We start from the raw sequence: 15,473 nt of genomic DNA, 5'->3' as shown, positions 1-15,473 counted from the left end.
AGCTGTTGTCAGCTCGGGTTCCCACAGAAATGAAGGCCTAATGTCATAAGCCGTCACTGATGGGATGAACTTGGTTCCTGCCTATGCATCTAGAACAGTGCTACTAGGCACCACCCTTGGGAGAGTTCAGAGCAGAACCACTACACAGGCTTCTTGTAGGACTTGATTCTCTCATAGACTTCTAGTTGAGAATGGCTGAATGTGTCCTTTGGGTTTCAACTGTGTCTGGAGATTTAAAGGAATTATAACATAATTAGACAAGAGTGTCAGGATCCTTTTGACCAAACCAAGGGAGAAGTTTCAGCGTAGAAACCACAAGTCAGAGGCAGTCAGGCTATGGTGACTCAGCAATGCCACAGCCAGCCAGGTTCCTTCTAGCTCTGGCTCTGCCAGTCGTAGTACATACCACTCACCCCATCTCTTATCCATGTGTCCCATGGATAAGAGAGGAAGGTCAGGAAGCATGACTACAGTGTTAGTCACTATGACCAAAAAAACCTGTCAAGGACAACTTAGAGGAGGAAAAGTTTATTTTGATTCGTGGTTTCAGAGGCTTAGTCCATGGTGGTCCAAGTCCATTGCTCTGGGCGCAAGGTGAGGCAGAACATAGTGGCAGAAGGGCATGGTGGAGTGCTGCTCTGTTCATGGTAGCCAGGAAGCAGAGGAAGAGTCCACAGGGAAGAGCAACTTTTCCAGGGCTCTCCCACAGTGACCCACCTCCTCCAGCCATGTCCCATCTGTCTACAGTTAGCACCCACTTTCTCCATTCAAACTAGGTTAGGCTGATCAGGTTATAGCTCTCTTAATCCAGTCATTTCACCCCTGATTATTGCTACATGGTCTCCTGAAGTTTGGGGGAACATCTCATATTCAAACCACAGTCATGAAGTTGTCCTACATTCCTGTGTCCCGGTTGTTTGTGTGCCAGTTATGCATTGCTGTGTAACAAGTCACACCCCCACTTGCTATCCTAACGGTAGTGGTGAGTTACTCCTCATACCACCCTGGATTGACTGGGAAGGCATTTTGTTGGCTTCTCCTGGGCTCAGCCAGCTGGCAGGCCCATGCCTCACTCACAGATTGGAGGCCCCAACTGAGCTGCTGGCCTCTTCCCACACAGACATTCACCCTGGCTTCTCATCTGATGGCAGAAGCATTCTGAAGGGCAGAAGCTGCAAAGTCTATTAAGGCTCTATGTCAGAAACCAACAGCTGAACTTCCTCCATATTGTGCAGACAGAACAAGTCACCAGACAACCACCCAGTGACTGGGAGGGGAGAAGACACTCCACCTCCCAGGGGGAGAGGAGCAAACAGGGAGTAGTACCCCTAAGCTCCCATAACCTGCCCTGGCCCTACCACACTTTTATTATATTCCTCGTGTTCAGAGTATGCTTAGCCTCCCTCAGCCCCAGGTCGCATGCTACAAGGCAGCAAGCATAGGCCTGAAATGGAGAGTTAAGGTTAAGAGAGTTAAGGTGCATCCTGGCCTGGGCAGGTGCATCTCTGGGTAAAACTCTAGAGACCATGAGCTGGCATGACTTGCCTGTCCTACCAGGGTATGGCCAAGCGAGGGACTGCAGATGTTCCTTTCAGCAAGTGTGGGAGGGGTACACTGCTCAGGAGGCATCAAGAAGTTCATCCTCAGCCTCTGCACATCATGCCCAGAGCTGTACCTGTGGACAATGGTAGAAGCTGCCTGGTGAGACTAAGGCTCTCTTGTGCTGTCACTTCTGCCACATTCAGTGGTCAGGAAGTCACAGAGTCTGCCAGAAAAGGCCTGAGAAATGGAGGCTTCCACTCAAAGGGAGGAGTGGCAGCCGTGCCATGGAGGGCCTGGACGCACTCGGGATTTGGGCTTCCCAACACCAACACTCCTCACAGCGTGGCCTGGGAAAAGCTAGAAGGCTCAGGTGTTCGCCAATGTCTTGCTGTTCGTGGACATCACTGAGTAATCCTTAGGCCTGTGCACAGGGTTGGGTCACTGTGCCATGGAGGCAGCCTCTGCCTGTTCTTTCCCATACCTCACAGTACTCTGGAGACGATCTTCTCTGTCTGTTCATAGGGGCAGATTCGCCGTCGTTAAGAAATGTGATCAGAAAGGAACCAAACGAGCAGTGGCCACAAAGTTTGTGAACAAGAAGTTGATGAAGCGTGACCAGGTCACCCATGAGCTTGGCATCCTGCAGAACCTCCAGCACCCGCTCCTCATTGGCCTTCTCGACACCTTCGAGACCCCCACCAGCTACGTCCTGGTCTTGGAGATGTGCGTGCACTCCTGATTCTCCTCCCTGCTTTGGTCCCTCAGCCTCAACTCAGAGCACGTTTGTTGATTTGTTTGTTCTCCAAGGATAGAAACTAGGTTTTTAGAATTCACAGAACTTATAAAATATGACCACAGATACGGCAGCTTTGGAGCTTTCCAGTCCAGGCGGACTGGAAAGAGAGAGCTGTCCAGGGACAGTCGAGCCTGGTGCAGACACCAGCACCACCAGGGCCTAGGCTGTTCTCCACCCCACCAGGGCTCCACAGAGAGGCCAGGCCTCTGGCCACTCCTGATGGCCTGAAGTTGACCTGATACCTGACACCTGCCTGTGGCAGGTGTGCTCAGTGAGGTGAGAGTGGGCTTGCCAAGACCAGCTTGTGGCCACTCCTTCAGGCATCAGTTCAGAGCTGGCTAATCCTGCCTCTGAGGACTCCTGTCAAGTGGGGGCTGGTAAAAAAGGGAGGGCCAGGTGCACTTTCCCTGGAGAACTCCTGCCCCTGCCAGAGCAGCCTCCCTGGTGCTGTTGTACCATTTCAGAGAATGATTCAGCCTATTTATAAAGAAAGAATGCTCAAAATTGTGACGCTGGAGAAGCTGTTCCCACTGGGGCAGTTTCACCTCCAGAGATAATTGGAAACATCTGGAGATTTTCTTTGTTTTTGTTCTTTGCAGCTCAGGAGAGGGTGCTGTTGGCTTTAATGAGCAGAGGTGGGGTACCTGCAAAGGCACAGGACAGCCTCCAACCAAGATTCACCCCACCCCATGCCATAGGGCCAGGCTGAGACCCCAGCCCTTGCCACATTCTAATCTCCAAGAAACATTTGTGTTTTTTCAATATTAGGAGTGAGTTCAGGGCTGATGTGTAGCTCAGTGGTAGAGTACTTGCCTAGCACGCGTAGGCCCTGGGTTCTACCCACAGCATGCAGGGAAGCAAAGGTGAGTTCAGAGTAGGTGCTGTGTTGCCCTGTAATCTGGCTCTTAACTACACATCTCTTCTAGCCTTCACGTGGCCCAGTTTACAGATAGGAATCTAAGTCTGAGGGAGGTGGGGTAATCCCCTGACTTCAAACACAGATATCTAGAGTGTTGCTGCGTGCCAGGCTCTGCCCTGGTGCATGCCACATCATCTTCCATTGACAGGCGCAGGGTTGAATCCCTGACCAACCCTCTCCACCACCCAGTTCCTGTAAAGACCCAGATACCTCCTTCCATATTTGCATATTCACAGTGAGTCAAAAGTCTCTCCAGGGCTGGGGATGTAGCTCAGTTGTTAGAGTGCTTGCCTGGCAGGCACAAGGCCCTGGGTTCAATCCCCAGCACCACACACACACACACACACACACACACACACACACACAAAAGTCACTCTTCTTGTCTAGTCACACCGTACAGTGAAGGTACAATCCTGAGGTACTTATAAAACATTCACAGTGGGGGGCAGGTCCATGGTGCATTTCTTACTAGCCTGAGGAAGTCTGTAAATTCATGACAATGACCATTCCTACCTCTGTAGGGCTGACCAGGGTCGCCTCCTGGACTGCGTGGTACGATGGGGAAGCCTCACTGAAGGAAAGATCAGAGCACACCTGGGGGAGGTTCTGGAAGCCGTCCGATACCTTCACAACTGCAGGATAGCACACCTGGACCTAAAGGTTGGCAGGCCCAGGGCTGGACAAGGGTGGGTCTGACCTCAACCAGCTTGGCCACATGACACCTGAGCCTGTCCTCCAGAGCCAGGCCAAGAGCTCTGGGGACCTGTGGGAAATGGTAGGGAGTGGAGGGGGATAGGATCATGGATTCCTGGTCTGTTTCTAAGAGTTACATTCAGTGATGGACACAGTCAGTAAAATACCAGGTAAACATTTGAACCTTCTAACTTTTCATGACACTTTGAAGAAGTTCTTGTGATTACTGAGGTGGCTTGGGACCAAGTTCACTGCTAATTTACAAAGAGAAAAGTAGTGCTCTAGTGCTGGGAGGTAAAGTGAACATCTGGGGTGCTTGTTGTTTAAGAATTCAGAGAGAGCTGGTCTGTGCTGAGCTGGGGCAGCATTTCCTCTGTTAGCACTTTTCCTCTTTGCCTGGGCCTGTGCTAAAATGTTCTTCCTGTTCTACACAGGCAGTGTGTCCCAGTCGACGTCACAGGTGCCTTTTACCTCTCCATGGCCTGCTGACAATCAGAGTAATCTTGAAATCAGGTATGTTTGAAAATGACAGTTGTCTTATTCTGTATTCTAGCCTGAGAATATTCTGGTGGATCAGAGTTTAGCCAAGCCAACAATTAAACTGGCTGACTTTGGAGATGCTGTCCAGCTCAACACGACCTACTACATCCACCAGTTACTGGGGAACCCTGAGTTTGCAGCTCCTGAAATCATTCTTGGGAACCCTGTCTCCCTGACCTCGGACACATGGAGTGTTGGAGTGCTCACGTATGTGCTTCTTAGCGGTGTGTCCCCCTTCCTGGATGACAGCGTGGAAGAGACCTGCCTGAATATTTGCCGATTAGACTTTAGTTTCCCAGATGACTACTTTAAAGGAGTTAGCCAGAAGGCCAAGGAGTTCGTGTGCTTCCTCCTGCAGGAGGACCCTGCCAAGCGTCCCTCGGCTGCACTGGCTCTCCAAGAGCAGTGGCTACAGGTGGGCAACGGCAACGGCAAAGGCGCGGGCGTCCTCGACACGTCCAGACTGACCTCCTTCATTGAGCGGCGCAAACACCAGAATGATGTTCGACCTATTCGTAGCATTAAAAACTTTCTACAGAGCAGGCTTCTGCCTAGAGTTTGACCTATCTTGAAGTTCTTTCTCATTCTCTTTCACCTGCCAATCAGCTGTTAATTTGAATTTTGAAGAGGAAAAAAAACAAACCTAACTGACCAACTGCCAGTATGTTCATCGTGTGAAATTGCATTCCAAGTAAGCTGTGCTCAGCAGCGCTTGGACTCTGAGCTGCGAGCTGCGCTGGGGTGGAGGACCTTCACTTACACTCTGCAAAGGCAGAGATCGAGTTGCTGTATCACAGTATTTTATTCAGGTTTCTGCAAAAAATAATAATAATAATAGTAAGACTTTTTTAAGCAAACATGGATAGAATTTTGCAAATTTAACATTTTCAAGATTTATTCAAAGAAAAAATGCCTATGTTCAACCACTGGTGTTAACGAACAAAAACAAAGATACTGTGCATCTCCGGGGCAGACTCGCCCAGGTGATAGCCACTCCCATGGCCTTGGCTAGCGCTCTGCGTCCACCTGGCGCTGAGATTTTCCAGCCACCTCGTCTGATGCGTCTAATGGGACGCCAGACTTGGCTTCTGAAACGTGCATTCAACCTCAAACTTTTGCATAAAATAGAATGAATCGTTTTGCTCTGATGAAATGTAGGCCTTACTTGTATATAAGACTGTTTCTGCCTTCAGTCTGTCATTCCCTGCCCTCTCCACACCTTCCCTTCTCCCCGGGCCTTCCTCTGGGCCTTCCTCTGAGAGTTCAAGGGTCTACTCATCAAATGAAGACACCAAGTTAGGTCCAGCCCTCTGCCCCCTTCCCATCCTTACCCCAAGCCGTCAATCAGATTGTTGAGCAGTACAGTCAGATGAAAATACTGTAAATGCACTCATTGGGGGTTTTTTGGTTTTATTTCATATCATGTGCAATGTTGTGGCTTTAACATTTTATGCAACTATTTATGAAGACCTCTGTTGTACCTGTAATAAATATATAGAAAAAGCACATACTTCGTACAGTGAGCTTTATGGTTTTGTGTGTGTGTGTGTGTTTGGGGTTGGGGGGGGTGGTAGCCCTGTGCCATCAATTCAAGAAGACTTAACTCTTCGTGAAATTTGTCAGTTTTGAGGACTGTAAAAAGTGATTTCATACTCTGAATATAAAACTGGATAATAGGATAATGTTTTAAAATTTATTATGCTATTATTCAGAATGCCAAAGTATTTTTTTTTCCTAAAATCAGTCTGGACATTTACTACTTTTTAGACTTTTTGACATTCAACTTTCTGTACAAAAATTGGCTGGATTTTGAGCTTTTGGTAAGAAATTAAAGCCAATTTAGCACTGGCCGCCCTGAGGCTGGTCCCCAATGCCCGTGTCACTGTGGCAGAATGAGTGCTGGTGTGAGGGTTCTTCCAACAAAAGAGGCTGGGATTCTGGGCACGCTTGAATTTTTCTGGATATCTTTTTACCTTTATTGTTTGAAATACACTATAAAAGAGACCAGCCTGCTTCCCGAGCCAGCCAGACATCTGGGTCTTGAGCCATATACTGGCATAATTAAGCTTTGCAGCTTCCAATGTATTTTATTTATTCTTTTGTTGGGTTTTTGTTTGTTTCTTCTTGTAAAATTGTACAGAAACTTTTTAAAAGAAATTGGATTCAAAACTGGATGTGTATTCGTAACCTCATAACTTTTATTTGTGTATTGTTTCTTTTATTATTTCAGTTAAATTTTTACATTATTTTGCATGTATATTTCTTTGTACAGAGACCTTACATGTTTACACAGTATGATGTGATGTAAATATTTTATTTTGCCATCAGTTATTTTAAAAAATTAAACATATTTGCCTGATCTTTGCGTTAGGCCTTTTATTTAAATTGGTCACTGTTGAATCTGAAAGTGCTAAGGGAGAGACTGAGGCAGAGTCCTCTTACAGGTGGGAGAGGGTAGAATATTCTGGATTGGGTATCCCCTATACATGGCCAGAAACAGGAGTTGGTTAGGCTCCTGCAAATGGGTTCACAGAAATAATTCAAAACACTGGTACGTCACCATCATGTCAGCCAACTAGCAGGGCTATCACTCATCCCAATTAACAGAACTGGAGCAAAGGGAGGATCTGGGCTTGAAAACGTAAAGTTAACATTGCCATATACTCAAGAGGATAAAGCCCTTAGTGGTTCAAGCATGTTCAAAATTCTGCCCCTGTGGAGAAGATCCAGGGTCTACCTAGTCCGCAGAGATTCGCAGCCACTGCCTCCCTGGGTCTTTCTCTGCAGGGTCCTCTCCAGTGTGATTTCACAGCTCCTCTGACAGCAGGTTATTGTTTCTGATGACTGATATGGTCTCTCTTGAGGATTCTCTCTGGCTTTCCTTCTGGGATGGTGACCTTTTATTTGGCACATCATAAAGAATAGGTTTCCATCTGCTGAAGTCCAAGGGGAACGCCAGAGTAAAGGGACATTTAAGCCAAGGTTTCTAGCCAGGAAGCTGACTTCCTGCGGTGCACCCCCCCTCCCAAGTCAAGAGAGAAGTAGAATTCAAAGTCATTTTAGTCCATTCTGCAGTGCAGCCTCAGGCCTTGGAGGACTTGTGGTATTTTCCTTTTAACTGGACACCCTGAATGAAGCAGTTTTGCCTGTAAGATTAGAACAGCACACGCAACTCAAAGGTGCTCAGATGTTTGGTTTATCACGGTCACTAGATGTTTTGTTTTGTTTTTTCTCAAACGTTAAGATATTTTTATATACCTGTATAAATATTTTAAATCCCTGGACTCTCTATCCCTAAGGGATGGTTGTGGAGGTGGGAATCACCAGGATTTCAGTAGAATAAGTTATGAATGCCATCTGTGATTGCAACTGTTAACCTGAAGGAGACTAGAGCACTAGGAAGGAAGGTCCCACTCAGCCGGACATCTCTGAACCTACTGCTAGAGACCGAAATATCGAAAGGAACAACGAGGATGCTTCCCAGATTTACACATATTTATATGAGATTTACCTTACACAAATAAAGTGCACACATCCTAAGTAAGTAGCTCCATAAATACCTACGTATGTGAATATTTCTATCATCACCCACAGTGGCATAGGGAGCATTGCCATTACCCAGTACATCCCCAGAAGAAGCCCCCGCCACTAGAGGCAGACACTGTTCTGATCTCTGTCACCCGTGGGTGAGTGTGCCTTAGAACCTTATGTAAGAAGAGTCGCAGACTGTGTACACATGCAGTGGTAAGAAACGTGCCCTTTACTCAGTGATGGTCTCCTAAGGACTGATGCAGCGTCTCGGCCAGGACATTAGTCTAGAAGTAGTCAGGATGTGCAGCATTTCTATCTCCTGTTGCCCTCTTAGGGCCACACCCAGCCTCCCTTCTGCACCACACCCCCCTTCGACCCTGCCAACCACTTGCCTGTGCTCCCTTATGCTGTGTGGTCATTTTGAGGCTATTCTATAAAAGGAATCGTACTGCAGTAGCCTTTTGAGATAGGCTTTGTATTGAACATGATTCTCTGGCGATTCATCCAGGTGGTTTCATGGATCAGTGTTTTTTTCCCTTTTATTGTCAGTAATATTTCATGGTACAGATGGACCATAGTTAATCACCTACTGAAGGACATCAGAGATTCTGTGAATATTTGTGTACAGATTTTTGTGCGAATGTGAAGGTGTTCATTCCTCTGGGATAAGAAAATTGGCAGATCATACTGTAATTGTGTATTTTATTTTTCTGCTTTGTGTTTTGTTTTGTTTTGTTTGGGGGATGCTGGGGATTGAACCTAGGGTTTGGGCATGCTATGCAAGCACTCTGCCACTAAGCTACATCCCAAGCCCACATAATTTAATTTTTTAAGAGACTGCCAAACTGTTTTCCATACCCTATCATTTCACATACCAGCAATGTGTGAGTACTCATTTCTTAACATCTTCATCAGCATTTGCTGGTATTATTATTTTTTAAATTTGCTCCATCAGACAAAGACAAACATATAATAATAAACACATAATAATAAATATAATAAACATATCTTATTGTGATTCTAATTTGCATTTCCCTAAATGGCTTATGTTGAACATTTTTGTGTACTTATTTGCTTATCTATATATCCTCTTCAGTGAAATGTTTGTTCATATCTTTTGCCCTTATTATATTTCTTGGTTTTAGTTGTTGAGTTTTGAGAGTTCTTTATTCATTCTAGATAGTGGTTCTTTGTGGAGACATGGACTCTGTAGAGTCTTCTTATCAGGGTCTTTCATAGAGAAAAAGGTTTTAATTTCAGTGGGCTTGGTTTATGAGTGTTTTATATTATATATCAAGCTTTTGGTGTTAAGTCTAAGAATTCTTTACCTCACCCTAATAAAGGTTTTTTTTTTCCTAAATACTTTTTTTTCCTAAAAAGTTCTAAGCCTCACATATTACATTTAAGTCTGTTGTCCTCCATTCTGAGTTAATTTTGAAAAGATATGAAGTTTAGGTTGAGGTTCTGTTTTGCATGTCCACTCATATCAGCACCATTGGTTAAGAAAAGGCTATCCTTTTTAATGTCAAAACTCAGTTGAGTCTACTTATATAGGATCATTTTGGGGTCAATTTCTGTTCTCTATTCCACTTACCTATTTATCCCTTGACCATTGCCACACAGTTTTGATAACTACATATAGTCTTGAACACAGGTAAACTTACCATCCCACTTTACTTTTCTTCTTTCAAAATTGTCTTAGCTATTTGAATTCCTTCGCCTTTCCATAGTTTTAGTATAGTGTTATCTATATCTACAAAATACCTTTGGGATTTTTTTTAATATCAATTTAAGGAAAATTGACATTTGGCTATGTTGGGTCTTCCAGTCTATGAATATAGTATGTTTCCACTTAATTGGATATTATTTGGTTTCTTTCATTGGAATTTTATACATTCACATGCTCTTTTATATGTTTGTTAGAATATGCCAGGTCCAGTGGCACACACCTGCAATCCCAGCAACTAAGGAGGCTGAGGCAGGAGGATTGCAATTTCAAGGTTAGCCTCAGCAACTTAGTGAGGTCCTAAGCAACTTAGTGAGACCCTGTCTCAAAAAAAGGGGGGGAGGGGTATGAGTGTAGCTCAGTGGTTAAGCACCTTGGGTTATATCCCTGGTACCAAAAAAAAAAAAAAAAAGAGGAGGAAGAATTATACCTAAGTATTTCTTTCTAAAGCAATTATAAGCATTGTATTTTTAATTTTAGTATCCATTTAGTCATTGCTACTATATAAAAATGCAACTAATTGTTTAATGCTTCTTATCTTTTATCATATATTTGCTTAACCTCCTTGTTCCAGAGAGTTTTTGTAGATTTCTTTGGGATTTTCTATATAAACAATCATGCCATCTGCAAATAGGAGCAGGTTTATTCCTTCCTTTTCAATCAGTATGCCTTTTCGTTTTTTTTCTTGCCTTACATCACTGACTAGAACTTATTCAATACTTAATTGAATATAAGTAGTGAAGGTGCATTTCCTCATATTTTTCCTGATCTTTGATGGGAAGGCATTCCATCTGGCACCATTTCGTACAATGTTAACTCTAGATTTCTATAGGTGCTTTATTTTGTCTTCTTTTTTTTTTTTCTTGTTGATGCATTATGGTGATAGTCATACTGGGATTCGTTGTTACATACATTATATTGTTACATGTAACATGATTTGATCCATGTTGTTCCCCAGTATTTCCCCCTTTCCTTCCCCTCCTCTGTCCTAGGTTCCTTTCCTCTACTCCACGGTCTCCCTTACTATTTTTATCAGATACACTTACACCATTTTTCTCCATCTTTTCTAACTTCCACATGTGAGAGAAAAAAATGTGGCAATTGACTTCCTGAGTTTGGCTTATTTCCCATAATATAATGTTCTCAAATTTCATCCATTTTCTTCTAAATGACATGACTTTATTCTTCTTTATGGCTGAAAAAAATACCATTGTGTATATATATATATCACATTTTCCTTATCCATTCATCCATTGATATACACCTAAGCTGGTTCCATAGTTCAGCTATTGTGAATTGTGCTGCTATAAAATGAGTTTGCATGTATCACTGTAGTATTCAGACTTTAATTCTTCAGGAAAATAACCAAGGAGTGGTATCACTGGATCATGTGTTGGCTTAATTTCTAGACTTTTAAGGAAACTGATTTCCACAGTAGTTGTACTAATTATGATTATACCAATGGTATAAAAGTGTTCCTTTTGCCCCACCTTCTCTCTAACATTTATTATTGTTAATTGTGTCTTTCAAACAAGATCTCACTCAGATGCTGAAGCTGGGTGACATGGAAATTGTGATTCTCCTGCCTCAGTCTCCCAAGTCACTGGAATTACAGGTCTGCACCAACAGACCCAACTATTGCTTGTATTCTTGATGGCTGCCATTCTTTTTTTTTTATTGGTTGTTCACAACATTACAAAGCTCTTGACATATCATATTTCATACATTAGATTCAAGTGGGTTATGAACTCCCAATTTTACTCCAAATGCAGATTGCAGAATCACGTTGGTTACACATCCACATTTTTACATACTGCCATATTAGTGACTGTTGTATTCTGCTACCTTTCCTATCCCCTACTATCCCCCCTCCCCTTCCCTCACATCTTCTCTCTCTACCCCATCTACTGTAATTCATTTCTCTCCTTGTTAATTTTCCCATTCCCCTCACAACCTCTTATATGTAATTTTGTATAGCAATGAGGGTCTCCCTTCATTTCCATGCAATTTCCCTTTTCTCTCTCTTTCCCTCCCATCTCATGTCTCTGTTTAAAGTTAATCTTTTCTTCCTGCTCTTCCTCCCTACTCTGTTCATAGTTGCTCTCATTATATCAAAGAAGACATTTGGTATTTGTTTTTTAGGGATTGGCTAGCTTCACTAAGCATAATCTGCTCTAGTGCCATCCATTTCCCTGCAAATTCTATGATTTTGTCATTTTTTATTGCTGCATAGTATTCCATTGTGTATAGATGCCACATTTTTTTTATCCATTCATCTACTGAGGGGCATCTGGGTTGGTTCCACAGTCTAGCAATTGTGAATTGTGCTGCTATGAACATCGATGTGGCAGTATCCTTGTAGCATGCTCTTTTAAGGTCTTCAGGGGATAGTCCAAGAAGGGCAATAGCAGGGTCAAATGGTGGTTCCATTCCCATCTTTCCCAGGAATCTCCAAACTGCTTTCCAAATTGGCCGCACCAATTTGCAGTCCCACCAGCAATGTACAAGTGTACCCTTTTCTCCACAACCTCTCCAGCACTTGTTGTTGTTTGACTTCATAGTGGCTGCCAATCTTACTGGAGTGAAATGGTATCTTAGGGTGGTTTTGATTTGCATTTCTCTGACTGCTAGAGATGGTGAGCATTTTTTCATGTACTTATTGATTGATTGTATATCCTCCTCTGAGAAGTGTCTGTTCAGGTCCTTGGCCCATTTGTTGATTGGGTTATTTGTTATCTTATTGTCTAATTTTTTGAGTTCTTTGTATACTCTGGATATTAGGGCTCTATCTGAAGTGTGAGGAGTAAAAATTTGTTCCCAGGATGTAGGCTCCCTGTTTACCTCTCTTATTGTTTCTCTTGCTGAGAAAAAACTTTTAAGTTTAATTAAGTCCCATTTGTTGATTCTTGTTAACTCTTGTGCTATGGGTGTCCTATTGAGGAATTTGGAGCCCGACCCCACAATTTGTAGATTGGATCCAACTTTTTCTTCTATCAGACGGAGAGTCTCTGATTTGATATCTAGCTCCTTGATCCACTTTGAGTTGACTTTTGTGCATGGCGAGAGGAGGGGATTCAGTTTCATTTTGTTGCATATGGATTTCCAGTTTTCCCAACACCATTTGTTGAAGATGCTATCCTTCCTCCATTGCATGCTTTTAGCCCCTTTATCAAATATAAGATAGTTGTAACTTTGTGGATTAGTCTCTGTGTCCTCTATTCTATACCATTGGTCCACCCGCCTGTTTTGGTACCAGTACCATGCTGTTTTTGTCACTACTGCTCTGTAATATAGTTTGAAATCTGGTATCGCTATACCGCCTGATTCACACTTCCTGCTTAGAATTGCTTTTGCTATTCTGGGTCTTTTATTTTTCCATATGAGTTTCATGATTGCTTTATCTATTTCTACAAGAAATGCCGTTGGGATTTTGATTGGTATTGCATTAAACCTATAGAGAACTTTTGGTAATATCGCCATTTTGATAATGTTAGTTCTGCCTATCCATGAACAGGGTATATTATTCCATCTTCTAAGATCTTCTTCTACTTCTCTCTTTAGGGTTCTGTAGTTTTCATTGTATAAATCTTTCACCTCTTTTGTTAGGTTGATTCCCAAGTATTTTTTTTTTTTTTTGAGGATATTGTGAATGGAGTGTTTTTCCTCATTTCCGTTTCAGAAGTTTTGTCGCTGATATACAGAAATGCCTTTGATTTATGCGTGTTGATTTTATATCCTGCCACTTTGCTGAATTCATTTATTAGTTCTAGTAGTTTCTTTGTAGATCCTTTTGGGTCTTCTAGGTATAGAATCATGTCGTCCGCAAATAGTGATAATTTAAGTTCTTCTTTTCCTATTTTTATGCCTTTAATTTCTTTTGTCTGTCTAATTGCTCTGGCTAGTATTTCAAGGACTAAATTAAATAGAAGTGGTGAGAGAGGGCATCCCTGTCTTGTTCCAGATTTTAGAGGGAATGCCTTCAACTTTTCTCCATTCAGAATGATGCTAGCCTGAGGCTTAGCATAGATAGCTTTTACAATGTCGAGGTAAGTTCCTGTTATCCCTAGTTTTTCTAATGTTTTGAACATAACGGGATGCTGTACTTTGTCAAATGCTTTCTCTGCGTCTATCGAGATGATCATATGGTTCTTATCTTTAAGTCTATTGATGTGGTGAATAACATTTATTGATTTCCGTATATTGAACCATCCTTGCATCCCAGGGATGAATCCTACTTAATCATGGTGCACAATTTTTTTGATGTGCCTTTGTATCCGATTCGCCAGAATTTTATTGAGGATTTTTGCATCTAGGTTCATTAGAGATATTGGTCGGTAGTTTTCTTTCTTTGAGGTGTCTTTGTCTGGTTTCGGAATCAGGGTGATGTTGGCCTTATAGAATGAATTTGGAAGAGCTCCCTCTTTTTCTATTTCCTGAAATAACTTGAAAAGTATTGGTATTAATTCTTCTTTAAAGGTTTTGTAAAACTCCGCTGTATACCCATCCGGTCCTGGGCTTTTCTTGGTTGGTAGTCTTTTGATGGCTTCTTCAATTTCATCCATTGATATTGGTCTGTTCAAATTGTGTGTATCCTCTTGACTCAGTCTGGGCAAATCATATGACTTAAGGAATTTATCGATGTCTTCACTATCTTCTATTTTATTGGAATATAGGTTTTCAAAATAATTTCTAATTGTCTTCTGTATTTCTGTAGCATCTGTTGTGATATTGCCTTTTTCATCCCGTATGTTAGTAATTTGAGTTCTCTCTCTTCTTCTCTTCGTTAGCATGGCTAAAGGTCTGTCGATCTTATTTATTTTTTCAAAGAACCAACTTTTAGTTTTGTTAATTTTTTCAATAGTTTCTTTTGTTTCAATTTCATTGATTTCTGCTCTGATTTTAATTATTTCTTGCCTTCTGCTACATTTGCTGTTATTTTGCTCTTCCTTTTCTAGGGCTTTGAGATGAAGTGTGAGCTCATTTATTTGTTGGTTTTTTCTTTTTTTGAGGAATGACCACCAGGCGATGAATGTCCCTCTTAAAACTGCTTTCATTGTGTCCCATAGATTCCGATATGTTGTGTCTGTATTTTCATTTATCTCTAAGAATTTTTTGATTTCCTCCTTTATGTCTTCTGTAACCCATTGATCATTCAGTAACATATTGTTCATTTTCCATGTGATGTAGGATTTTTCCTTCCTTCTTTTATCATTGATTTCCAGTTTCATTCCATTATGATCAGATAAAATGCATGGTATTATCTCCACCCCTTTATATTTACTGAGGGTTGCCCTATGGCATAATATATGGTCTATTTTTGAGAAGGATCCATGTGCTGCTGAGAAAAAAGTATATCCATTTGATGATGGTTGATATATTCTATATATGTCAGTTAAGTCTAGGTTATTGATTGTGGTATTGAGGTCAATATTTTCTTTATTCAACTTTTGTTTAGAGGATCTGTCCAATGGTGAGAGAGGTGTGTTGAAGTCACCCATGATTATTGTGTTGTGGTCTATTTGATTCTTGAACTTGAGAATTTGTTTTATGAATGTCGCAGCACCATTATTTGGTGCATAAATATTGATAATTGTTATGTCTTGTTGTTGAATGGTTCCTTTTAACAGTATATAATGTCCTTCCTTATCCCTTTTGATTAACTTAGTCTTGAAGTCGATTTTATTCGATATGAGGATGGCCACCCCTGCTTGCTTACGAGGACCGTG

General features: G+C 42.1%; 1 protein-coding gene across 3 annotated transcripts in view; it reads left to right on the top strand.

The window, feature by feature from the left end:
* Nucleotides 1-6,849, top strand: part of TRIO (trio Rho guanine nucleotide exchange factor) — a 342,164-nt gene extending 335,315 nt beyond the window's left edge. For 2 of the 3 annotated variants that reach the window (XM_081288471.1, XM_081288470.1), the window contains exons 55-57: nt 2,065-2,265; nt 3,779-3,917; nt 4,504-6,849. In XM_081288471.1, coding sequence (XP_081144597.1) covers nt 2,065-2,265; nt 3,779-3,917; nt 4,504-5,052 — 889 coding nt within the window. In that variant the 3' untranslated portion in view covers nt 5,053-6,849. The remainder of the gene's footprint in view (nt 1-2,064; nt 2,266-3,778; nt 3,918-4,503) is intronic. The other variant, XM_081288472.1, reaches the window with a different exon arrangement.
* Nucleotides 6,850-15,473: the final 8,624 nt, after the last annotated feature.

This window comes from Spermophilus citellus, assembly GCF_964194105.1.
Source record: "Spermophilus citellus genome assembly, chromosome: 1".
Classification (NCBI taxonomy): domain Eukaryota; kingdom Metazoa; phylum Chordata; class Mammalia; order Rodentia; family Sciuridae; genus Spermophilus; species Spermophilus citellus.
Note: the sequence above shows the minus strand (reverse complement) of the source record. Positions and strands in the feature narration are given on the sequence as shown.